At 44.1% G+C, this 25,162-nt stretch overlaps 1 protein-coding gene across 1 annotated transcript in view; it reads right to left on the reverse strand.

The window, feature by feature from the left end:
* The window catches only part of DNAJC13 (DnaJ heat shock protein family (Hsp40) member C13), a 48,778-nt gene that overhangs the window by 14,407 nt on the left and 9,209 nt on the right, over nt 1-25,162 (reverse strand). The window contains exons 7-37 of the mRNA XM_054160927.1: nt 21,269-21,475; nt 21,081-21,176; nt 20,839-20,930; nt 19,787-19,953; nt 19,608-19,687; nt 19,359-19,528; nt 18,461-18,560; nt 18,103-18,210; nt 17,392-17,547; nt 16,629-16,685; nt 15,279-15,400; nt 14,057-14,132; nt 13,228-13,323; nt 12,932-13,075; nt 11,776-11,790; nt 11,226-11,308; nt 10,253-10,406; nt 8,078-8,181; nt 7,841-8,000; nt 6,767-6,829; nt 6,367-6,468; nt 6,109-6,213; nt 5,518-5,720; nt 5,020-5,104; nt 4,386-4,540; nt 3,956-4,001; nt 3,583-3,737; nt 2,789-2,990; nt 1,965-2,080; nt 1,026-1,104; nt 318-453 (exon numbers count right to left, since the gene is read on the reverse strand). Of these exons, the coding sequence (XP_054016902.1) occupies nt 318-453; nt 1,026-1,104; nt 1,965-2,080; nt 2,789-2,990; nt 3,583-3,737; nt 3,956-4,001; nt 4,386-4,540; nt 5,020-5,104; nt 5,518-5,720; nt 6,109-6,213; nt 6,367-6,468; nt 6,767-6,829; nt 7,841-8,000; nt 8,078-8,181; nt 10,253-10,406; nt 11,226-11,308; nt 11,776-11,790; nt 12,932-13,075; nt 13,228-13,323; nt 14,057-14,132; nt 15,279-15,400; nt 16,629-16,685; nt 17,392-17,547; nt 18,103-18,210; nt 18,461-18,560; nt 19,359-19,528; nt 19,608-19,687; nt 19,787-19,953; nt 20,839-20,930; nt 21,081-21,176; nt 21,269-21,475 (3,634 nt within the window). The remainder of the gene's footprint in view (nt 1-317; nt 454-1,025; nt 1,105-1,964; nt 2,081-2,788; nt 2,991-3,582; nt 3,738-3,955; nt 4,002-4,385; nt 4,541-5,019; nt 5,105-5,517; nt 5,721-6,108; nt 6,214-6,366; nt 6,469-6,766; nt 6,830-7,840; nt 8,001-8,077; nt 8,182-10,252; nt 10,407-11,225; nt 11,309-11,775; nt 11,791-12,931; nt 13,076-13,227; nt 13,324-14,056; nt 14,133-15,278; nt 15,401-16,628; nt 16,686-17,391; nt 17,548-18,102; nt 18,211-18,460; nt 18,561-19,358; nt 19,529-19,607; nt 19,688-19,786; nt 19,954-20,838; nt 20,931-21,080; nt 21,177-21,268; nt 21,476-25,162) is intronic.

Consider the following 25,162-nt stretch of genomic DNA (forward strand, 5'->3'; position numbering starts at 1 on the left):
GTCTGCCATCCAGGTGACCCAGCACTAAGTGAGGACACCTCTGCACAGACACAGCTGTAAGGCTAAGTTATGTGCAGAAGATGACTAACTGATTAGTATTGGAGCAGCCACTAATGCTTTTTTGAATTAAGTTTTACTGCAGCTGAATTTCTTTCATGGAAGAAAAGTTCCTGTTCTGAAGCCCTTTACCACAGCTATGTGCTGCTGTGCCAAATCAGAATCCAGAACAGAACACAGACTCGGGAAGAGAGGAGAAGAAAAATGACTGCAGTGGCCACTAAAGACATGACCATGGAGCACTCAGACAGCAAGTTTACCTTCCTTATGCCTGTTGAAGAGGATGCTTTGAGTTTTCAAGATCAAAATGATGTTTTCTGGGTCTGGCCCATCTATCACCTTGGCAGACTTTGTGCATAGAAACTCATAGGCTTTATTCACTTTCTCAAACATATCCTGCAAACAAAGAGGAACAGGGTTATGAGCTGCTAAAGACCCCCTTAGCACAGCAAGTCTCCTACATCAGTTCAGATGTAGGTATAAGAACACACCCCAGGTTATCAGCCACAGCACTAGTTTTGTTGCTTATTACACATCAGAAAATACTCCAAACAGGTTCTTTTTTGTCTCTAACTTCTCTGTAGGCAAGAAACTAAAAGTCAGTTCCACTGTGACAAAAGTGTCAGAGTGCAGCTGAGTTGACTAAGAACAGGCAGAGGATGCAGCCTTTGAAAAGAGAGCAATTTGCTCATTGAGGCCCCGTGGAAGTGTTTGCACCACACACCTTCTGCAACATGGGTCTGACCCAAACAAAAGTTCACTGTGAAATCTTTAAAATTCCTTGAGTGACACCAGTTAAAATGACTCATCTGTACTACAGATCTGTATTTTGGTATTGCCCCAGGGCATAGCTTTTAAAAGGCAGAAACAAAGACACAAATCTAAGTGAGCATTTCAGAGTTCTTAATGCACAGAGCAGCTGAATCTATCCTCGCTCCATTAACACCACAGATGTGTGCTGTACATACCCTGCCTTCTGGATTCTTGTCTGGGTGGTACTTTTGTGCCAGTCTGAAGTAAGCCTTCCTGATCTTGCTTTCATCATGCCTGCAAAAAACCCAAGCCCCATTACATTGAGTACTATTAAAAATCCAACCCTGGATTCTGCCAATAGCACTAACAGCAACTGCAATTAAGGGAAAACTACAATGCTGCTGTATCTCAATTCGAAACCCTTGCCTTCTCAGCTGACAGCAGATGGAAGTCATTGTGGCCACAGAATGGAAAGGAATTTTAGAAACCAAGTATTTCAGTACCTCTTGTACTCAATATACTAACCAGAGTATATTGCTTAGTGTGCCTGAACCTTCCTGGTGAAGGTTCCAAATGAGCTACAGGGGTATAAGTAGTTCATGACTTCCAGTAAGTGCCCTGTTATTGAAGGGTAAATACAAAGTGTTGTCAGTTCTCTTCTAGACGCCTGAAGTCAGAAATCAGTGGCAAGAGAGAAGAAGAGAGGAGCTACACATTCCTAATGATATAACCACCAAGAAAAGGACAATATTTGGAAGGGAGAAGAATGGTTAGAGAAACCAAGGTCCACTGGGAGCATATTCAAGTTCTGTCATTCTTTGCTCACTAGGGTTGAGTCTAATGCTTGTCCTGCACAACAGCTCAGTGAGTGCTTTGAAGCAGAGGTCAAAGCACGTTTTTCTCAGTTTCTCTGACACTTGGCCATTATTCTCTCAGACACTGGAGCTGGATTTTCAATCTCTGGGTTTTTTTTTTTTTTGTTTTGCTTTGGTTTTTTTGGTTTTTTTTTAGATAAAGCAAACTTCTACTGTGAAAGAAGCAGGTGCTACACATACCAGAACTGGTTCTGCTTAGTGGTTGCCAGTACCTCAGCTGCAGCCTATGGGGTTTATGTAAATGCAGTCATGTAACTTTAAATACTAAAACCAACTTACTGGCCTTGTCCTTTGGGAAGGTTAAGGACTTCATAAGCATCATCTATTGACATGGTAGGTGGCTTCTTTTCTACTTCCTTCTTCCAAGCTTCTAGTGTGTCTTTCAACAGCTTAACCTAAGCAGTTACAATTCATTAGTGTTTCATTTAAGCAGTACATCTGCTGCTTTATTAGTGAATTCCTGTCATGCATTACCCCAAGTTCAGACTTAGTCCTTTTACTTTTAGTAATGATGGTTTGACTCCACTTCCAGTCAGGGAGCACTTGAGACTTCACTGCAGTGCTACATTTTATTCAATATAAGAGCACCTCCAGATTAAAAGGTTTAATGTAAGAGTCACAGTAGAAGAGGGAGCCTCATTGGAGAACATCTAGTTCACATCTTGATACTGAAAGAGCTGCAACAGAGCTACATAATAAGCTGCTTAGGCAGGCCTAGACCATAGATTTGAACCAAGATCATCTCACCAGTTCAATGAAGTGATACTAAGTTAGCTCAGTTTCTTGTCCAGCAAGGACAAATAAGAAACCAAAAGGGATTTCCTGTACCCACCCCAAACCACCCATCATTTGAGGCTCACTGGTGTCCCAGATGCTCTGCTTTGCTTTCTCACTAGTAATCACTAGGAGGGGAGACTTCACCTGTGGCTGTTATATGGCATGAAGACTACTCTGCTTCAAATGTTTAACATACATGCTCATGAACATCAGGATCCATCAGTTACTGGTCATAAACCTAACATCTGATTTCTTCAATTTTCTTACAAATCCCACTTTCAGGACTGAAAGGTCAAGAACTGAGTCCTAACCCCCTCCTTACGCACCGGATCTTTAATGGGCCAGTCTGGAAATCGGAGTGTATCACAGAGGTGCTTGAGGTAATAAATATTGCAGAAGAGCTCATTTTCCAGCTGTGGGTAGTTGATGACTGGGATAGGGCAGTACTGGTAGAGCGCTCTTGTGTTGCTTTGAAGGCGAGGGGTGAAGTCAGCAAGATGAGCAGCAATCTTCTCTATCATAAGACGCCTGGAAGTGTAAGGTTGGTCAGTGGCCCTCAAGTCCCCAGTGACTGCACAAGTGTGATCACAGACCTCTTCTGAAAAGACCTGCCTTAGAAGTGCCCCCATGTTTCAGAAAGGATTCAGAACAGGATTTCGTCCTGCTCTGTTATAAAGCCATTTTCAATGCCATAAAAATGAGTGTATTAAGGACAAAGCAAAGTGACGTTTAGGCTTCCCTCAAGAGCTCCTGACTTCCTGGGAAACCTTGGAGCTGTACTGTAATATTAGACAGCTGCTACTAGTAAACAGGGGCAGTACACAGCAGTCCACAGAAACAGAGGAGCTTCCACCCATTGAAAGGAACTCAGTCATGATAGAGGCAGCTGTGAAGCATGAAGGGTGTCCAGGAAAACACACCCCTTCCTGCTGTCAGCTCTGCTCCCCCATCTCTGCTATTTCTGTGAGCAGCAAAGGGCAATGCAGGACACTGCCCAAGCAGAAGTCAAACAGAGGAAGTAAGGAGAAGACTGTTTCCAAAGAAATAGTTGGATTCTAAGACAAGACCTCTTCAGCATAAGATGCACCTCCAATTTGCCCCTCTGACAGAAAACAGTTACCTCATTTCATTGCTCCAAATTGCTTCTGGAGTGTCAAACTCTCCAAGGAATATCTCAGAAAATTTTTCTGGTTCATAGTTTTCTAAGTAACACACCATTGCTTCGGGAAGAACGTGTCCAAGTATACTTCTCTGAACGATATCTTGACCTTTAGTCTACAGAAAAGACCACACTGTCATCTCAGGTAATCTGAATTCTGCCTTGCCAAGCAACCTGAGATCTGAAAAACCCTCCCCCATTGTCCCTTACAGTTCTTAAACTGCAGCTCTTCAGAGCTTAGAAAAAAAAACAATCATGGGGTATTTCTAGCATTAACTACAGGTGGCCTGCAAGACTGTGTAAACAAAGGTAGCTACTTTTGCAATCTACTCACTTCTTCAGACTTGAAAGCTTGTTTTGTATGTGTGTATTTCAAAAACCTAGAAAAGAAACAGCAGTTATTTTTTGCTGAACTGATTCTTAAGGCAGCCCTGGAAGATAAGCAGGCCAGCACACTCCAGCTGGTGAGTCTCACACATTCGTTTTGAGATAAATGAATAACAGCAACAATTGAATAAATCTTTCTACAAAGTCCATCAGATCCTTGGGAACTCCACCAAGTTAAGCACCCCCATGTTACAAAGCTTGCTTGATGTTTATCATTTCAGTTTGAAAGTCCTGTTCCAAGATGCTTGATTTCTCCACATCAAAGAAAATGAACTGAAATGAAGCTGACTGACACAGAAAGCCCTTCCCTACACGCTCCCTGGAGCACTTTAAGCATCACTAGTCAAGAGGTATTTTCAGCCACTCTTTCTCCTCACCTTGCAATAGGCAGCACATTGGAACCTGTGTACATCATGATGAAGAAAAACACTCCACTCAGGTAAAACCTTGGCAGCTGAGGGTTGTCCTGCATGACATGGAGCAGCAATATAGCCACTTTCTCCACAAGGATGGGATCAAAGGTCAGCAGTAGCTAAAATCAGACACAAACATTTAGATGAGCTGCTCGAGCAGCATGAGGTAGCCAGCCAAAACTGAAGTTTTAACTAATGCAATACTGGGACAAGCCAGTGAACTGACAAGGATTTCAGTTACAGAGGATTTTGGTCCAAAAATAGGAGGTTTAGATCTAAGAATGTTTAAAAAAGGTAGGATCCTCCAGATATCACCATGTTGAATTCCCCTGTACAGGGACGAGGTCACTCACAGCTCGTTGCCAAGGGCCATGTCCAGATGGCTTTCAGTATCAACAAGAGTGGAAATACCTATTGATTAGATATTGGCTGAGACATGAAATTTGCAACAACAGCCAGGGAAATAAGCAACTGCTTGTCCAGAGGTCATCACTGATGGCATTTGGCATGTTTGTCTCACAAAGTATTCACATGGGGAAGCTGGCAGAGATAAGTCAGGCTTCTACTCATCTAGCTGCATCTTTGAAGAGTTTCTTACCTGAGTGATATGAGGAAGGCAGGTACTGTCTGACAACAGCCTTTTCACTCTAGGCAGAGGTCTTATGATAGCATTGTCTTGATCCCTAAAAAACAATAAAGTGGCACAGCAATAAGCACCCACACCTTTTCTCTGTCAGACTGAGCAAGCCAGAATTATCAGGCTCTTGACATCATATTCAGGGGCATTATTTTTTTAACTTCAAAGTTTGTTAGACTTGGTAAGTGTGGCTTACTGCCATGCATTAAAGCAGCTTCAAGTTAAATGCTGTGCACTAGAAACAGACACAGCTGGTGCTTTCACTCTTGCAGTCCCTTTCACATAGTGTTCTCATTCATGAACATCATTGGCTGGCAGAATTACTACTACATAAGGGGCTCACTGACACTCTTCCTTAAAGCATTACTTGGTTTCTAAGGAAAGGCTTTAAGACAGAACTTATGAGTTTATGCATGTGCCAGAGAAAGCTCACCATTTCTGCTGGGAATTAGTGTTTACCTGCTGGGAAAGTATCCACACATTGTGATGAGCATGTTGAGTACAAGCGTGGCAAGGTCAGTCTCATTCAACACAGGCTGCCCACTGGCCAGCAGGCACCACTTCAGCTGAGGGATGACCTGCAATGGTCGCCAGCCATCCATACCCTGGGCCCAGCAACGTGTTTTTGAAGTGATCTTGCCACTGTTCCATAGTTCCTGCATCTATTGCAAGATTAGAGACCAACTTCGTTAATGTGGCACTCAGAGCTACCTTTGCTCCTAAACATTCACACACAAGCTCTTCACTGCTGTATGACAGACTAGTACAGCTGCATGGAACTCCCATGTATTTATGACTCTGTCAGGAAACATGAAGTAAAAGCTGATAGATGAACTGCAGCACAGCTGGGGCATGGAGGGGCAGGCAGCATTACCAAAACCCCTGTGTTTTTTAGCACAGCAATAAGTCTCTTATCCAGCATTAATCCTTACTAGAGTTCCTTGGAGAATATGGTTTAGCACTACTTCTAGTTTTCCCTCTCACTGTTTGAAACTCCTGGTCCCCAGGATGGAATTAATTTGCCAGGTCTAAGAGTCTGAAAGCTGGTACCTCTTGAAAGCTGTAAGGCCCACTCCTCTCTTTGTCAGCATTCCCAAAGTACCACTCCTTCTCACTCTCCCTCTTCATATCAGGTGCTGCCTCAATCACGTTGCTCTAGAAGTTGATGTTGATAAGAACAGCTTTAGCTTCAAGTGCAAACATCATTTCTACAGAAAATGTGAAAAGGTCACTGATTCTTTTATTTTTTTTTGAATCAGTGTTTCTGGCAAAGCAACACATGCATAGGAAGAAACAAAGGCCACATACCTGCAGAGGGACTGTAGCTCTGCTTGTGTGAAGATGTGCCAGAGTAAGCAGATCCACAAGTATTCTAATGCCATTGGAATCCATCAGGTCCTTCACATTTTTCTGTCAGTGGATGAACTGAGTTAACACAAGCGTGTTCTAGGTAAGAGTTGTTACAAATAGTGAACACCTACTTAAAGTGACCAATAGAAGTCAAATCATTCTCAAGTGACCAGAACAATCACCATAGTATCTACACATTTCCCTCAGCTCTCTCACCTGCAATTAACTACCACATCCCAAACACATCAAACACTAAGACCTGAATTTTTGCTCAAGTTAACCTTGCAAAGCTAGTCAAGACCATTTTATACAGTTGAAAGACCAACAATAGCCTGTTCAATGGAGATGTCCACCCTACCTTGTTGAGGATCAGCTTGTTGAGAAACAGTATCAACCTGTCCCGCTCAAGCCTGTCAGTGCACTAGTGCAGCAGAAGAGAACAGATTAGTTTTTGACAGTACACAATAGAAGTTACCTGCAGAAGTCAATAGATGCACCTGCAGAGACCCATTCACTTTTTCCACATTCACGATAAAACTGCTGACATTTACTGTGTTCAGGTTTATGCACAGCTAATATAGACAACTTGCTGCCACTGAGGAGGAAAGGCCTTATTGCCCTCTGTCCTCTTGGTTGCTCAGGGTCTGACACTAAATCCACGTTTCTGCCAAGACTAGAGTTCTGAACTGACAGTGTTTGGATTCCCCAGTGACTTGGTTAACACAGATACAAGGGGAAAAGAGAATGGTTTCAGCCAGCAGACAAAAAAGGGTCTTTGATGCTACATCTCTGGTGAGACTCTGAGGACTCACAGCAAAACAAGAGACTGCACTTCCTCAGTTTTACTTACAACAGCCATATCCAGACCCTTTACTGATGTTAGCAAAGAACCCCTTCTTCAAACTGCATGAAAACGTGTTTTTGTGGGCTGTACCAGTTGTGAGACACAACAATTACTTAATAGGCAAACCAGATGCCATTAAAAATCATGTGCCCATCTAGGGCTACTACTGCATAGGTTGGGAGCTACTGCTGCTACTCAGTCAGTATTTTGAAATAATGTGAGATGGAACAAGGTTCTCCTCTTAAAAAGCTTTATGCTTCCCTGCTTTTCAAAAGCAAGCATGAGATAAGCTTCACACAAAGTTCCTTCACACTACTTTTGTTAGCCTCAATGGGTTCTCAGGCTGTACAGAAGGCAGATAAAGTCTCATTTGAAATACCTTTATGATCAGCAAGGTCAAAGAAATTTAACTGAATCAAGGTGAGATACCAGGAAAGCTTGGTGACAGCACAGTACAACAGTATGCATGCTTCAGCTTCACCTTCTGTAAAACCAGAACTCAGGTTTAATAGCAACATGAATGATCTGAATATAGTGGGACTAGAGGTATGTTAAGTACTATATCAAGTAATTCTAAACAATTCTTACCCTTTCCAACATCCCAACAATGTACTTGGTATCAGAAAATGGTCCTATCTCTTCATGACATCTTCCATAAACAATGGCCAGTGCTTGCAGACACAAGCATTTCATGTTCACTTTTGGGGTAAGCAAGAAGCGGTGGTAGAGCTCATTGAAGAATTCATATCTAGGGCAGAGAGGAGATCTTTAGTGAAGTAAACCTACCAGGCTTGGGAATGAGGGAAGACTTGAATTGTGTCTCACGATTTTTTGATTGCTCCACTTTCTTCAGTTTCATCTTCTTCCAGCAGCAGTCTTAGATAATAATCCCCTATCTTTATTTCCTCAGAAAGGCACTCATATTTTACCTGTAACAGAACAAATCAATTCGCATTAAATATTGCCTCTCCTTCACTTAGTTGTTGGTTGCGTAACAACATAGTGCTTGCATCCACAAACTCTGTGTAAGGTTAGCAACCCTTCCTGTAGTTTGAGCAGAATCAGCATCTGCAAGTCTGCTCTTAAAGGAGCATATGCCTACAAAACACATGCCATAAGCTATTGTTGCTCCCCAGAACAAAGTTTCTCATTGTACTGAATTCCTAGCTTCTAGCCCTTAAACCTTTCTAATATCAGCTGGTTAGATTACCTAAACTTGGTTAATACATGGTGTATTTAGTGATTCAAGCTTTAATAAGTAGTTATTCCCTTGCAACACTTCACTCAATGTTACTACAAGTAAGAAACACAAGCATGACTTAATTACTAAGCTCTACTTGCCATTATGCTGGGTAATAGAAGCCTAGAGGCATCAATGCATGCAGCAAGCAGCTGAAGTGAAATTGCACAATGAGAGCCATCATCAGCTTCAGAGCAATTACATTCAAGTTAACCACATGCCTCAGTGCTGGGTGGTTAAGCATTTGGCAAGCACCTCCTTTAGAGGTACCTCCAGCAGACCAAAGCTGCTCTGTGTAGTGCTTTTTTGCTTCAGTGGTTTGAAAGCCACTGTCATGAGGCTACAAACTGGTCCAGAGATTTGACCACAGCACATGATACAAAGACATCTCACTAACTAGTACACTTCTGAGCAACCTCAAGCCACCATCCCTCTTGGCAAAGGGACAGGTTCCACAGCCGGCAGAAAAGCCTGTGTCACAACTACATAGTTAGTTCAAATACTTACAGCATAGTCTAGTAAAATATTCCCTTATAAATTAGAAGCAAATCTGAGACAGAAGCTGCTCAAAGATCATGTTACAGAATGCCCCACAATCCAGGACCTGTGGGACTGCCAGGGATACATTCCAGCAGCACAAGCCATGCAGGAGCACAAAGCACAGGTGGGAAGTATGTACTACAAAGTTTCAGATCTGTACTTCTGATGTTTCCAGTCAGCACCTCTAAACCTCAGGCAGAACTGGGATAGCAAATACTGTGGCACCCAGAAGTCCTGTGCCTGACCCAGATGAGGAGAATTTAGCTAAATCCCAGTGCAAGAAATACCAATCCAATCTCTAAGGCAGCTATTTGCTGCATCAAGGCAAGAAGCCACCTGTAGTTGTATGACTCAGTTTTCTTCTAAAGCCTTAGCCCAGTGTTTTGCATTTCTTTCCCACTTTGCTGATCAGCAGAGAACCTCAAGAGCAGCAGCTCACACTTGTTTTCACTGGTAGTCTTCTGCTCAAGCTTCCACTAGAAAGCTGTGCTGTGACAAGGATGGCATGCGGCACATCTAATTACAACTTAGCTGAATTCATGTGTGGCCTTGTTTCATTTTGCTATTACACAATGAAAACTGTGAAACCCTACCAACACTGGAGATATAGAGCACAGGAACATGTTTATTAGCATCTGACTTGAAAACATCCTGCAAGTTATTTTGAGCAAGCTCATCAGGACCTTACCAGTTGCTTTATAGAAGCCTGAAAGGCTGCTTTGAGCTCAGGTACTGCTGTAAAATGTGAAAGCAGTATCCTCAATCCATAATTTGCAAAGCAGCATGGGTTTAGCCACATAACCTCTTACAGATTGGTAGCCCAGTATTTCACAGCCTTAGACATGAGGGAAACAAAGACAAGGGATTTGCTGTCAGGAAGAAGCAACCTGTGGAACTACCAGAAGGAACACACTGAAGAACAAGCACCACTCATCTTCACGAAAGTGTAACACCAAGTCTTTTAACATGGCAGCATATCAAGGGTTCTGATCCATCTTTTCTCTCTACAGTGTCAGGCTGAAGAGGTTTGGGGTTTGCAGTGACACTGGACAGTATCTACTCCCAGCCTCAAGCCTCAGCAGTTAATTCCATAACCCCAAAAGAACTGCAGCTGGTAGACAGGGATTATCAACACCAAACACACTCATGTAGAGAAAGACAAGGTGACACTTGAAGCAGACATTTCACACATGCAGTTTCTCCTACAGTGGGTCATTTACCTCAAACTCCTGATGGTTCCACGAGATAACATTAGCACTGCCAAGTTCTCTGTCAATATTAAATGCTCTCATCTCAGACTCAAGAGTGTCTCTCAGCTCTTCCCGCGTTTTGAAGTTCCAAATCAAGTTTGATCTAGCATGATCCTGAAGAAACCTAAGAAAGTAGTAACAGTTTAAAGCCCTCCAAACATTACCTGAAAGGCAGACAAGACTCAGCTGGCAAGATTAGCAGGAGTAGATCTGAATTAGAAGGCACCAAGCAGTGGTCTCTAGATCATTCAGAAATGGTTAATCACCTGCACACTGCTTGCACAACCATGGAGGCCAGCCTAGACTAAACCAGGTCTGCTGTTATCCCTTTCGGCTCCAGTCATTATTTGCACATAGCTGATGACCAGGGGACCTGCAAGCTCTTCCTATCTACTTTATTAGCCCATTTAATACAGCACCCCAGCCCAAATCAAGTGCTAATGCTTTTTACAGATAGAGACCTTTCCTTTGTAGGCTCTGACAGGTAAGCAACCTGCATTTAGGCCCCGGGGCACTATCTGAAACCCAGTATCCATGTTTCTCTTTGCCTGCCTTGAACTCATTTTTATTCCAGTTAAAGTTAGAGCATCTTGAGTAGCTTATAGGTTGACACCAGCACACTGCAATGGTTCTCTACTCTGCTTAGCCTTCAACGTCATGCAGATCTGCACCTGCAGTTTGTTATTCACTCTTGGTGCAAGGGAAAAACGGATGAAGTTTAACATTTGAGAAGCTTGCCAAATTCCTCCCTTTCCCAAATGCAAACTAAATCTGTAAGAATATCTTGGGAGTTAATCTTTCCTAAGTGCCTGTTACAAAGCACTTGTACTGTTTCAAGGCAGGCAGAAATTGTAACGAAGCCAAAGCAACCCAGAAGATACTAAGCAATACCCAGCCCAGTAATAACTTGTACCCGACAGCCACATTCCTGGGGGTGTTTTACCTGTAGTAGAAGAGATCCCAGTTTGCTTCAATTTTTATTCTTTGGCGTCGTTTCCTCAATATCACTGGCTTCTGAAGAACATTCTGCAAAACAGCCACCTTTCACAAGTTAGAAGGGGATGATGGGGAGTATCTGTTTCTACTAAGTAAAAAGCTAAGCTTTCTCACTCCTTCAAAGCCACACTAAGTTAAGCCTGGTAAGTAAGATCTCTTTTCTAGCAAGTAATAGCAACAGACTCCCACAAGTGTTATTTACACCAAGTTAAATCATGCCAGGGAAGCTTTCAGCTGTTTAACAAGTCATTCTTTTTGAAGCTAGTTACCAGTGAGAAAAGCTTGCTCCCATCACCATAAGCACTCATCAGCTCCCCTCTTTGCTCTTGAGAGGAAATAACCAGAGCAAGTCACACAAGCCAGCCACAAACCTGTCTTGGACACTGAAAGGTTCCTTAGTTTGATCAAGCATGAAATCAATCTACTCTACATGAGGTACCACATGCAAGCACAAGTCTGAGCAACACAATCCACACAAGAAGCAGAAACAGACTCACCATATTGTTTCTGTCCTGGTTGTGATGGAAAGGTGGAAGAGAAAGAGAAGGTACATTTAACAAGCCACAGCCACTGCAGCAATTCCAAGTGGTAATACCAAACTTGCTACCTTTTCTGAGTTACACTTGAGTACATTTGCTGTGAAATCAAACAGCTCAGAACTCCGGAGAGAGAAGTGATGTGATGTTTTTAAACCATCTAGAGCAGATTTTAAAGTGCAATCTGCCTTTCCACTACTCTTTCCCAGAGTTCTCCATAGGTGCTTTGTTTTGAACCTAGTTTGCCATTATTCCAGAATTTTGTGCCACAGTCTACAAACTTGAGCTAGATTTTACTAAGTCAAGGCTCTCTCAGGTTACAGCTTATTGTTACATCAGATCAAGTATGAAAATGGACATTTTCAACACTGAATTGCACTGCTCTTTTCATCCTTCCTTGCATATATAGTTTGTTTCATTCCCACAATGCACAAAAACCAGCTTAGTCAAGAGACTAAAGAAAGTTAAGGGAAACACCTCATGATTCCACTTTGTCATACAGAACACAACAATGAAATTAAAGGAGGCCAACTGTAAGAACCCAAGCAGTGCCTGAGCTATCCTTTAATAATTTCAGATCAAAGCAAATCACTTATCACTCTGTGGGTTTATGTACAGTCTTATATTGCAATTTAAGCACTCATCTATATTCAAGCCTCCTCAAGCAGGTTCCATAACTAAAATATCACTAGCATGAATATGGAATTTTGGATACAAAGACTATTTCATAGTTTCTGCCAAAAGTAGTTTAAAGATTGGTTTTGTCACATTTCAAAGAATTTCCTATTCTCCTGTATACTTCTCTTGGAAGAAACACAGGTAAGCCATAGGCCAGATTGATAAGGCTGGCTAAAGCAAGAACAAGCTAAAGCTTAATACATATGCTGAAGGAATCCATTCACCTGTGAATCTGTGAAACCTGCTTTCCATTCTCCATGGAAACCATTTCAAACCCAAGATAAAAAGTAGTAAGAGGCAGGTTTGCTAAAAGGAGACACAACTATAAGGTTTTCTGCATTTCTACCCTTCTGATGATGTCATACTCCTGATTTCATGGATTGGTAGGTGTTCCTCTCTACTCTTAAGTCAAGTGGCAAAGAGTTCCAAACACATTTACCTCTTTTTGAGCTATGCCCATTCTGTCTCTCCAGTGCATCAAGACCAGATCCACCTTCTCTTTGGCAAATTTTTCAACTTCTTTTGCAGCTTTTCCAGCCAGTCTCTGCCACTCTGGCACCTTATTAAACTTGCCATACTGATCCTGCAGGATAAAGCCTATTAGTCACTTGCAGCTGCAGGTCTGCCAGCTTGTCTGATTGCAGGGCAGTGCAACAGTCAAGCATCTGCATGAGGCCAGTCATCTAGTGGCTGCAACTCCACATAATGGGAGGTGAGACAGCTACATTTACTTACAGTTGCAATTTTTAAGTTATCTCTAACGTGCATCCTGTCAGCATCTTTCTCAGGAACCGGATCAGCACTGTCAAGGTACGCCAGCAGACCTGGTGGCTAAAGAAGTTTTAAACCAGTGTTAGCATATGTGTGGCTAACAGAACAGAAGCCATCACATTAGGTAATGAGACAATCCTTTAAAGCTGTCAAAAAAGAATTTCTGTTCACCTCTAAGCAAGTAAGTAAAAGCTATAACAGCTTTTTGCTTTTGTTTATGAAGTGCTACCACCCAACAGAACCAGCCACCAGAGGCACATCATTAGGCAACCAGCACCAGAACAAGGGGACACAGTCTCAAGCTGTGCCAGGGGAGGTTTAGACTTGAAGTGGGGAGAAAGTTCTTCACTGAGCGAGTCGTTCGTCATTGGAATGTGCTGCCCAGGGAGGTGGTGGAGTCACCGTCCCTGGAGGCGTTCAAGAGGAGATTGGACGTGGCACTTGGTGCCGTGGTCTAGTTATGAGGTCTGTGGAGACAGGTTGGACTCGATGATCCTTGGGGTCTCTTCCAACCTTAGTTTTACTGCGATACTGTGATTAGCTTCAGTACAGCAGAGCTCCTGCCTGTATTCTGTTACTTAAAGGAGCACTTAAGGACTGCATGAAGAAGAGAGCTGATCCCACGGCCACCAATATCCTTTAAACAGCATATGCCAGGGTTCTGGTCTCCCAGTCTAGGCATGCCTCTTGCAGGGGAAAGGGGATATTTGCTATACAGACTGCCCTAAGTTCTCCAGTATTGCAGGCTCTCAGATGCTATTTTTTCCCTACTCCATATCCTACGTTTACTCACCAAAATACGTTTCAACAAGTTCATAGCAGTTCTGTTCTCAGCTGTCCAGAGGCCGACCAAATGTCTACTTAACTGCCTGAAAAAGCAATTGAAATTAGCAAACCACATGTTCATTTTAAATAGTTTTAACCACTAAGCTGACACCCTTACCATGCTGGTGAAATGAAGATAAGCAAGAGCTTCGTGCTCTTGGGTAAGAGCACAAAGCATTATATTATTCTAGTTCAAAAATTGGCTTAGCATGCTTTAAAGTGTTGCCTTTAAGAAGTTCCAGTGAAGTTAGTGGAACAGCAGCAGCACATGCTTTTGGATCTAGACCTCAAAAGAACACTTGAGCAATAGAGCAAAAGCTAATCATCTAATAACCAAGTTTATCCAGTCTTAAGTTAGAGTTAAGAGTCCAAAAGCCAACAAAGAACTGTTAACTGCTCTTCTTGAAGCTCTTCATACCAGTTATTGGCTAGGAAAGCCTTTTTGGGAGCCTGCCTTCTATGCCAACTGACTTTCTGCCAGCATTCATCACTAGGCTTCCACTGCATTGAACTGAATCATTGCTTACAAGTGAGTTGTCAGTGTTAGCTGCAAAACAGAACTAGCATGACAGAAGGTTTCATACTAGCTGTCCCTTGGACGACATACAGTGACAACAAGTTCCACTTGTTACACTGCTAAGCAACTCTTAAAGCACTTCAGAAACACACAGCTGAAACTTCTGTAACCTTATATTTGGGTGGAAATAATGCAATTCTCATGTGTCCACCCCAGCACGTGCTAAGGCTCAGTGCTCAGTTCTGAATTCAGGGAATCCTTTCTGTATGAGATCTCTCTCATACAGGATGGGTGATGCTAACTGCAGGCAAGATGCCTGGGGTGTGCACACCAGGATTTACAGTCATGTAATACAAGTTGAACTTCTTTACAAGTTCTAGACCTGCTACTTGTCTTTTCTTTCCCTGAAGGTTTTCAGAGGGGAAAAAAAATACTCAAAAAGAGCCTTTAATGAGCAAACAACCAAAGTTTCATTTTGCTTCAAAAAAAACCACCTGAAATCAAAGGTTTGTTAAGTGGCTGCAGCCTCAGCTGGAGCTTAAATGCATATCAGCTACTGCAGAAAATACTCTCCTGAAGAACTGCATGCTCTCTTCCTTAACCTCCCAATGTCTCAATGCTAGCTAGGCCACTTAAGACTTTTTAAGCATAATATTAGGTGAGACTGACATACCTATTGGTAAGCATCCTCTGATCTGTGCTTATTGTAAACATAGCAGTGTGCAAGTGACGAGGTAAGGCACCTTCACTGAGGGCAAGGTCTTGCATTTTGGTAGCAATCTCTTTGTCACCTTCCTTTGGAAACAGGGCAAGATGATTACTAAAGAATCTTAGTTAAGCTGCTTTTATCTTAGTTTACAGTTCCAAGGCCTTCTTGACCATCAGTTACATCAACTAAAATCCAAAAAGCCAGAAGCTACAATATAATGGGCTTGAAGTGCAAGTTCTCAACAGCAACTGACCAAAGAAGTAGCAAAGCCATGGAGCAGATCATCAGTAGTTACACCTGTGAGGAAAGTAACTGGATAGGGTAAGATGCATGTCCCCCCTCACAGACCAGGAGGTTGACAGCACAAGTACCATTTCCACACAACAACAAGTTAAAGGTAAACAAAGCACTGGTTGCTTGACTTAGGTCAACAGGGATCATTTAAGGGTGCTGTTCAGACAGTCACACAGGTAAGGCAGTCTCTCAGTCAAGATACATCAGCTGCAGTGAGTAATTAAGAAAGAGCTTTCACTGCATTTTTAGTTGCCCATGTCCCACTACAGCTCAGATGACAGGAGTTGTAATCAACAGCACAGCAACTTTTAGTTGATGTTACCATGTGCATCGATGGAAACTTGCAGATTTCTAATGCCTCTATTGCAAGTGTTCACTCCCTTCCTTCCAGGCAAGTACCAGATGCATTTGAGATGCATAAGCCACTAGGATACAGCGAGGCACTAATCTAAGCCCTGAATTTCAACACAGGAAGTGTTGGGAGTCAGTTAGCAAGGTCACCCTACAACAACCATGAGCACTCCCTGAGCAGTACGGGCTTGGCCCATACCTCTTGCAGTATGGAAGCTAACAAAGCCAGATCATTCTTTGGTGAAGCAGGAAGAAAAGAGGCTGGCATCACTAGCCTGCTCTGAGCCATCACTGGCTGCTAATCTCAGTCATGTTCCATCTGATGGTGCGTTGCAGCACACATGGCCTCTCCCCCTTGGCAGGCCCTCTTTAACATGCAGGACAAGTCTGGTGACTGAGCTACACACAACATTGACAGCCAGATCTTGACTGCAATATGAAAACATGCAAGGCACTGCCTAACATCCCAATTCACATGCTCCCCAACCCCCAAGTGTCAGAGAAAGCAAGGTGCTATATTAAACCCCTCATAACAAAGCAACTTCCCCACTTTGCCACTGCCCCAAGAGAAGCTAATATAACAAACTTCTGCTGGGAAGCAACTGCCCTTCCAAAACAGCCAACACACATTAAGTATGCTGTGCCAGGGAACACTGGTAAAGCTCTCACCTCTATTATTGCCTTCATTACCAAACCTGCTCCTTTCACAATTGCCATGGAAGGGTGCTAGAAAAGAACATGGACAAAATGATCCAAGTGCAAGATTTGGAGGTTAGATCACCTGCAATTCAGTTTAACTCATCCATGTAGCTGTTCTGCCTCTAATTCTGGGCAAAAGATAGCCCCAGGAAGAGTTCCTATCCTACACCTTATACAAGAGTCCATCATGCAGCTCTCAGATGGCCTCCTTGGCACTGCACAGCAGTATACACAGAGAAGCTGCAGTAATGCTGGAGAAACTCTGACGTCAGCTGACACTAGCCAAGAGAAATATATTGTTTTTATGGAAAGAAAACATTGAGCTCTTAGCTAAAAATCCTAGAATTCTTGCAGGCTCCCTACTGAGAAGGATGCTACACTTGATTTGTAACTCGTCACACTCCTCCTACTGAGAGACAAAACCAGAGTCAGCCTCTCATAAGAGAGGAAGACCTGGGCATCTGCTGAATCCAGCTAATATTTAACTGGTATTTTAAAGTGATTCTAAGAAAAATGTCTTAGGCAGTTTTTTCTACAGTGATTTGGCACATCATTCACTACAGAATAGCCACCTCACTGACATCTGAAATTAAAGCAGATGTCACTAAAGTTGAGGCACACTAACCAGCTGAACAGGAGGCAAATTTGTCTTTCAAGAGAGCAAGAAAAAAAATTCATGTTCACTGACTACCTAAGGCCTCTAATAATGGTAAAAAAGCCGATGCAGTCTTACCTGGAAGAGCTTAAATAGTGTTCTTCCATTAGATGCCACCATTTCCAACAGCATGTCAAACTGCTGCCCCTCAGTAGTCTCGCTATATGGAGCACACAGGGCAAACGTCAGGAAGTCCAGGAGCGAGCTAATTACTAGGGCACCTGTCCCATGATCCTGGAGTCAGGAAAACAAGTATGTCACAGGAATAGTGTTTCTCCCCTGTCAAAGAGCATGCATGCAGATTTCACTCAGTACTCATGATGCTGAAGGTGCTCTTCCTTTCATGGCATGAGATAGTCTGCAAATGAAAATCCCAAGTTTCCAAGAGTGCCATTAGCCTGATTACAGCAATGCTCTGGTGAAGCCCTGGCTCCTACAGCACATGGGAGACTCATGAGCTCACACACAGCAGTACAGTACACTACCTTTTCTAATTTACTAAGTAACAGCATACACTACTCTTAGTTAGGCAGTACACCCAGATTCCATAGTGAACATGGAAGCATTCACTGCATGACACTCCAGTTCTGCAGAACAGACAGCTCCACTCTAACCTGTCAAGACCTAAACCTATTTAGAATAAGCCTCAGTGCCAGAGACTGCTGTATTGTCTGTGCTTCAACTGCAGCTATAAATACACTCCAAGTACATTTCAGTATGACAAAAATGTTTTCCCAGCAATTAAGAAAAGCACTTAAAGAAGGTATCCGTTTTCAAAATCTGACTTACCACATGGGAATTGAACTTTTCTAGTAGATTTTCTAGAAACTTCTTTGAAGAAAGAAGGGAAGCTTTGTTCAACTGCTCCTGCCTCAAGTCATAGTCATCGTGCATGGGCTACAAAAAAGTGAAAGTATTCACTATGCAGTCACGCTTCAACCCTCTCTTCTTAACAGCTGTAGTCAAAGTCACATTCTGAACCAGTAACTAGCACATCCTACTTCAACTTCAGCAGGAAGCCACCAGAGGACAGGTTATTTCATGTTTTAGCACACTACAGTTTGAAAGGCAGTGCCTGTGCCTGCTAGTTTCAGTAGATTAAAGCCCACATACGCCAAAAGGAAAGAATCTGCAGTTCAGTACTTACACACATGAGAGCACAAAGCATGTCAATAGAGGCATGGGTTACTCCATCATTGTTCCTTTTCAGAGCTTTCACAACCTTCACTCCTAATCGTTCGCGAAATCTTTTGAAAGGAAGAGAAACCACCAAGATCAGAGGGGAAACAGAAACTTAAAACTAAGATGAAATGTCCAGGAAGGGACCCAAGGTGACCTGCTCCCACTGCACTGGGCAAGCCAGTACCTTAACATATCCATAAATTGGGAATTCCTTGGTAGAAAAAGCTTGACTTTTATCTTTAGCTGAGTGTGCTCTCATCACACTCAGGCCATTTTTGTGGTTACAGGACAGTGACGGTACAGGACACCGCCCACAGAAGTAAAGGACTTCACACAGTTTTCGGCTGAGTCCATACGCCATTCCTTATAGCATTCAGCTGCCCCACAGTCCAGAGTCAGAAACACTCCAAAGAATTATTTCATTTTTCAAAGAACATCGGGCAGTTTTTCTGCTTCCTTATGTTACCCAGCTCAGACACAAACTCCAAGTGGCCTGCACTTACTGCAGGACTCGAGCTCACCTTCCTAACATGAACTTTTGGTGTGTACCGATGGAAGCAGCGGCCTCAACAAAGAATGAGACTGTCTACTTCAAGGACAGATGAAGGTGCATGCTAGAAGTTTTTACACTGGGAAAGACATTGTATTGGACTCAAGGCAGAGAGCACTGAGCAAAAAGAAACCAAAAGAAACCAGCTTTGGGATCACTGGGGATTGTCAGGTAACTCTACAGCCTGATGTCAGTCTCATACTGCTGAAGTAATGATGCTTCTGTCTGTACAGGCTGCCAGGCTTTCAGAAGTGATGCCTAACTCCAGTTCTCAGTTTTAAGGATAATACATCATCAACAGCTTCTGACTTACTTTGGGAGCTGAGTGAAGGCAAGGAAGCCTGCTTTTGAAGCCACTAGTCTTCTTACTGCTTGGAACTGGCTTTCAAGCTCTGCATTAGACGCTGCCACATCTCCCTCCTGTGAGAGCAGTGCCGTTATGGCATTATTGATGAGCTTCTCCTTGTTCTCTGAGAACAGACCCTGGTTCAGAAATAACAATCATTAATATCCTTATGCACTAACAACATCTTAAAGGGATGGGCAGAGGATTTATTCTTACATCTTGTGTAACTGCATGTAGCACCCCACTGTAGGAAATGTTAGCATTGAACCGGAACACAGCATCTGCAAAGTTACCATCTGGAAGAGGACATAACAAAAGTTAAGCACAATGTTCCTGACTACATCCCTGGGTGCTCTGAAGAGCACTACAAAAACTTGTAAGAGGCATTAGCTTACTTGGAGGAGCAGCTAAAAATCTCAGATGGAGGCTCTCTACTTCTTCATCTACCGGCATGCTGAGCAATCCCCAGCGCTGGCCTTTTTGTGTGGAGGTCATTTTCACACAGACATCTCTGTTACCAGAAGCTCTCACTCCATCTAACAAGCTAGCCAGGAGAGAATCTCTGTGTTTGGGGGGAAAAAAACCCATATAATTTACATCAGAAAAGGGATGCCAAAGACCCAGGTTAAGACAGACAGGGGAAAAAAAAAGGAACAGAATGAAAGGCAGCAACACCTGGAATCTGTTATTAATCCTGGTGCTGAGAGCTACACCTCTGGAGACGTTCAGGAAGAGACTGGATGGGGCACTTGTTGCCATGGTTTAGTTGATTAGATGGTGTTGGATGATAGGTTGGACTCAATCTCAAAGGTCTCTTCCAACCTGCTTTATTCTATTCTATTCTGCAGAAGTCACTACCTTCCAAGTGCCCCTGTATTCATGGTAAAGACAGAGCTGTCCTGTACACACTATAGCCAGCTGTAGCCTTTCACTAAACCCCAGATTATCTGTTAATGAGTTACATGCTGCAAGCCAATTCAGCCGTGTGCGTGCTGAGCAGGATTAGGCTGCATTACTACTGCAAGTGCACTCAGGGACTGCTCTGTCTTGGTTGATTCTATTTGAAAGAGCTAACAATCTCAAGCAGAGAGCTTGAAAGGCTGTCAGAGCTTTACATTTCCATATCACTTAAACCATTCTTTCTTTCCTTGTCTCAGCTGTACTGCTTAATCAAGTATGACACACAGAACAAAACCGCTTTGCAGAAACAGGCTGTGTCCAGCTGCCCAACACCCTTACGTGTCCTTCAGAAACCTTCTGGACAGACTTGCCTAACACTGGGGTGAAAGTAAAGGGTAGAGATTTAGATCCTGTAACAAATCTAAGTCTGTAGGGGGCAGACTGCTTTGAGTTAATTCCAGGGATCAGAGTTTGCAGAAACTGAGAACCTGCAAGGAACACAATGGGAACTTCCACTTGGAAGTTTAACCCCAAGAGCCCCAGTTACCTTTCTGTTGAAGAGTATTTCCGAATTTGCCCTTTGATAAACTCAATGGTAAAAAGCTGAGGGTTTTCACAGTCACACACTATAGCAAACACCTAAAAATAAGAGAGAACGTTCACATTCATGAAGCCATATTTTGTACTCTACAAATTAAGGCCATGTTATGTGCATTCCCAAATTCCTACTACCATCACCTTCTAGAACTTGTACGTGAAGAAGTGACACTGAGAAGGGTTGCCTCTTACCTCGCCTAATGGCTTCAAAGTTGCAATGTTATAGGTAGCTGGATCCCGCTCAACTAAGCAAGCTTCCGTAAGAGCTAGCACTCTTTTCACAGGCTCCTTAAAAAAAACCAACAAACCCAACAGGCACATTAGGACAGAGAATTCTCAGCACTCCAGAGGAACAAGGTCAGTTCAGGGGGTACCCTTACCATGTGTCGAGGTGTTATTTTCTGAACAACAAACTCTGCTAACGATGTCACAGATTCGTCATTGCTGTACTTCCCAAAGCGAAGGTTCAAGTACTGCTCGAACTCCAGGGCCTCTTTCCTTACCCGCAGAGAGATACCAATGAAGTTGCCAGCATGCTCTATTGCACTTTTGATAATTTCCTCCCTCTGCTCAGATGCAAACAGGTGCTGCAAATTTTGACAAGAAAAAACCCAACAAAACCCAGGTTAAAAAACCCATGACATAGCTCAAGAAATCACTTCCACAAATAATCACAGAATCAATAAGGTTGGAAAAGACCTCAGAGATCATCAAGTCCAACCTGTCATCCAACACCTCATGACTAACTCAAAATCCTCCATCTAGCAACAGACAACCCTTCCAGCAGCCTTTTTAAGTGCATGATACAAAGAAAAGCAGTATTTGCTACACAAGAGATCCACTACTGAGCTCACATTTGCCTTTCAAAAACAAACCCTACAGCAGCTATTGCTAAAAGATACCCTGCTACACACCAGTGTGTCTGCATGATATGCTTGCCCATCCTTGGCAGCAGATCCTCACAGCCTGGGAGGAGTGGGGAGCTAAAGAACCACAGTGGTAGCCCCAGCTGCTATTTGTGAGGGCTGTTCTCCAGCCCTGCAAGGCAAGGTTGGAGCAGCTCTGGAGGATCAGTCATATACTACTAGTTTTATGCTAGAGAAAAGCATGCTGCAGTACAAAAGACAGGGAACCCCAAATTTAGACACCAGAAGCCTGTTTTGTTCACAGTGCCTGAGGTAGCTGCATCCACATCAGTAAATATGAGCTAATTCCTAAAGATCCATTTCAGCTGCTTGCAGTATAGTCCACAGAAACCCTTCCAGGATTTTGAAACCAGCATTACATTGCAGTAGTTGCCAAGCAATGCCACCGAGCATCAATCCACAGGCTAAAAAGGTAGCAGCATCTCTGCTCAATCTATTTCTGATGGACTCCATCAGAGATGAGTAACACTGCCTGTCACCTCTGTAACTTTGAGAAGTGCCAGGAAGCTCCATGTCCACCTCACAGTATAGTCACTAATCCAAACAGAAATAACTAGATGTTTTATACTCTGTACTTACGGTATCACAGTATAACTAAGGTTGGAAAAGACCCCAAGGATCATTGAGTCCAACCTGTCACCACAGACCACATGACTAGACCATGGCACCAAGTGCCATGTCCAACCCCCTCTTGAACATCTCCAGGGATAGTGACTCCACCACCTCCCTGGGCAGCACATTCCAATGACGAATGACTCACGCAGTGAAGAACTTTCTCCTCACTTCGAGTCTAAACCTCCCCTGGTGCAGCTTGAGACTGTGTCCCCTTGTTCTGGTGCTGGTTGCTAGAAAGAAGAGACCAACCCCTTCCTGGCTACATCCACCTTTCAGGTAGTTGTAGAGGGCAATGAGGTCACCCCTGAGCCTCCTCATCTCCAGGCTAAACAATCCCAGCTCCCTCAGCCTCTCCTCACAGGGCTTGTGCTCAAGGCCTCTCACCAGCCTTGTTGCCCTTCTTTGGACACGTTCAAGTGTCTCGATGTTCTTAAACTGAGTGGCCCAGAACTGGATACAGTACTCAAGGTGCGGCCTAACCAGTGCAGAGTACAGGGGCACAATGACCTCCCTGCTCCTGCTGGCCACACTATTCCTAATGCAGGCCAAGATGCCATTGGCCCTCTTGGCCACCTGGGCACACTGCTGGCTCATGTTTAGGTGGCTGTCAATCAGTACCCCCAGGTCCCTCTCTGTTTGGCAGCTCTCCAGCCACTCTGACCCCAGCCTGTAGCTCTGCATGGGGTTGCCGTGGCCAAAGTGCAGCACCCGGCACTTGGACTTGTTGAATGCCATCCCATTGGACTCTGCCCATCTGTCCAGTCGGTTGAGGTCCCTCTGCAGAGCCTTTCAACCCTCTCACTGACCAACATCTGTTCCTAACTTGGTGTCATCTGCAAACTTGCTGATGACTGACTCAACCCCCTCATCCAGATCATCAATGAAGATGTTAAAGAGGATGGGACTCAGCTGGATGGCCACCAGCTGGATGTGGCACCATTCACCACCACTCTCTGGGCTCGGCCCTCCAGCCAGTTCCCAACACAGTACAGAGTGCTGCTGTCCAAGCCACGAGCTGACAGCTTACCCAGCAGTTTACTGTGGGGGACAGTGTCGAAGGCCTTGCTGAAGTCCAGGTAGACCACATCCACAGGCCTCCCCACGTCCACCAGACGGGTCACCTGATCATAGAAGGAGATCAGGTTGGAGAGGCAGGACCTGCCCTTCCTAAATCCATGCTGGCTGGACCTGAGCCCTTGGCCATCCTTCAGGTGCGCAGTTATTGCCGCCAGGATAATCTGCTCCATCACTTTCCCTGGCACTGAGGTCAGGTTGACTGGCCTGTAGTTTTCAGGTTCCTCCATCTGACCCTTCTTGTGGATGGGGACCACATTGGCCAGTTTCCAGTCATCTGGGACCTCTCCAGTGAGCCAGGACTGGAGGAAAATGGAGAGCGGCTTGGCCAGCTCATCTGCCAGCTCTCTCGGCACCCTAGGATGGATCCCATCCGGTCCCATGGACTTATGAGTGTCCAAGTGGCTCAGCAGGTCCCGAACTAATTCCTCATGGATTTCCAGGGCATCACACTGCTCCCCGACCCTATTTACCCAGCTCAGGAGGCCACTCATCCTGGACTCCTGCCTTGCTGTTAAACACTGAGGCAAAGAAGGCGTTCAGGACCTCAGCCTTTTCCTCATCTTCGGTCACCGTGTTCCCCTCCAGGTCCAGTAAGGAGTGGAGGCTCTTCTTGCCCTTCTTTTTAGTGTTGATATATTTGTAAAAATGCTTTTTATTTTCTTTCACAGAGGTTGCCAGCTTCAGTTCCAACTGGGCCTTTGCCTCTCTAACTTTATTTCTACATAATCTAACCACTTCCTTGAACATACCTCGAGAAGCCTTCCCCTCCTTCCAAAGGTGATACAGCCTCTTTTTTTCCCCTTAAATCCTCCAGGAGCTGCTTGCTCATCCAGGCCGGTCGCCTTCCCCGCCGGCTCATCTTTCGGCACATGGGGACCGCCAGTTCCTGTGCCTTCAAGAGCTCCTGTTTGAAGTAGGTCCAACCCTCCTGGACCCCTTGGTTCATGAGGGTTGGTACCCAGGGAACTTTACAAATAAGTTTCTTAAAGAGGCTAAAGTTTGCCCTCCGGAAGTCCAAGGTGAAGGTTCTGTTGGTGCTCCTCTCTATCTCCCTGCATATTGAAAACTTCACTATCTCGTGGTCACTGCACCCTAGGCAGCCTCCCACGGTCACATCTCCCACCAGCCCTTCCCTATTGGAGAACAGCAGGTCAAGCAGAGCCTGTCCCCTGGTAGGCTCACTTAACAGCTGCATCAGGAAGCAGTCCTCCATTCGCTCCAGGAATCTTCTGGACTGCCTCCTCTCTGCTGAATTAATTTCCCAGCAGATATCTGGCAGGTTGAAGTCCCCCACGAGGACAAGATCTGATGATCTTGAGACAGCCTCCAGTTGTTTGTAGAATAATTCATCAGCCTCTTCATCCTGGTTGGGTGGTCTATAACAGACTCCAACCAGGATGTCAGATTTGTTAGGCTGCCCTCTGATTTTAACCCACAGGCTCTCAATTCCCTCATCTTCCACCTCAAGACCTGTGGCAGAAAGTGACTCCCTAATATACAAAGCCACCCCTCCTCCTCTTCTCCCTTGCCTATCCCTCCTAAAGAGCCTGTAGCCCCCCAGTGTAGCACTCCAATCGTGCCTGTTGTCCCACCAAGTTTCTGAGATGGCAACTACATCATAGTCGCCCTGGTGGACCAGGACCTCCAGCTCATCTT

Source organism: Dryobates pubescens, chromosome 4 (genome assembly GCF_014839835.1).
Source record: "Dryobates pubescens isolate bDryPub1 chromosome 4, bDryPub1.pri, whole genome shotgun sequence".
Classification (NCBI taxonomy): Eukaryota; Metazoa; Chordata; class Aves; order Piciformes; family Picidae; genus Dryobates; species Dryobates pubescens.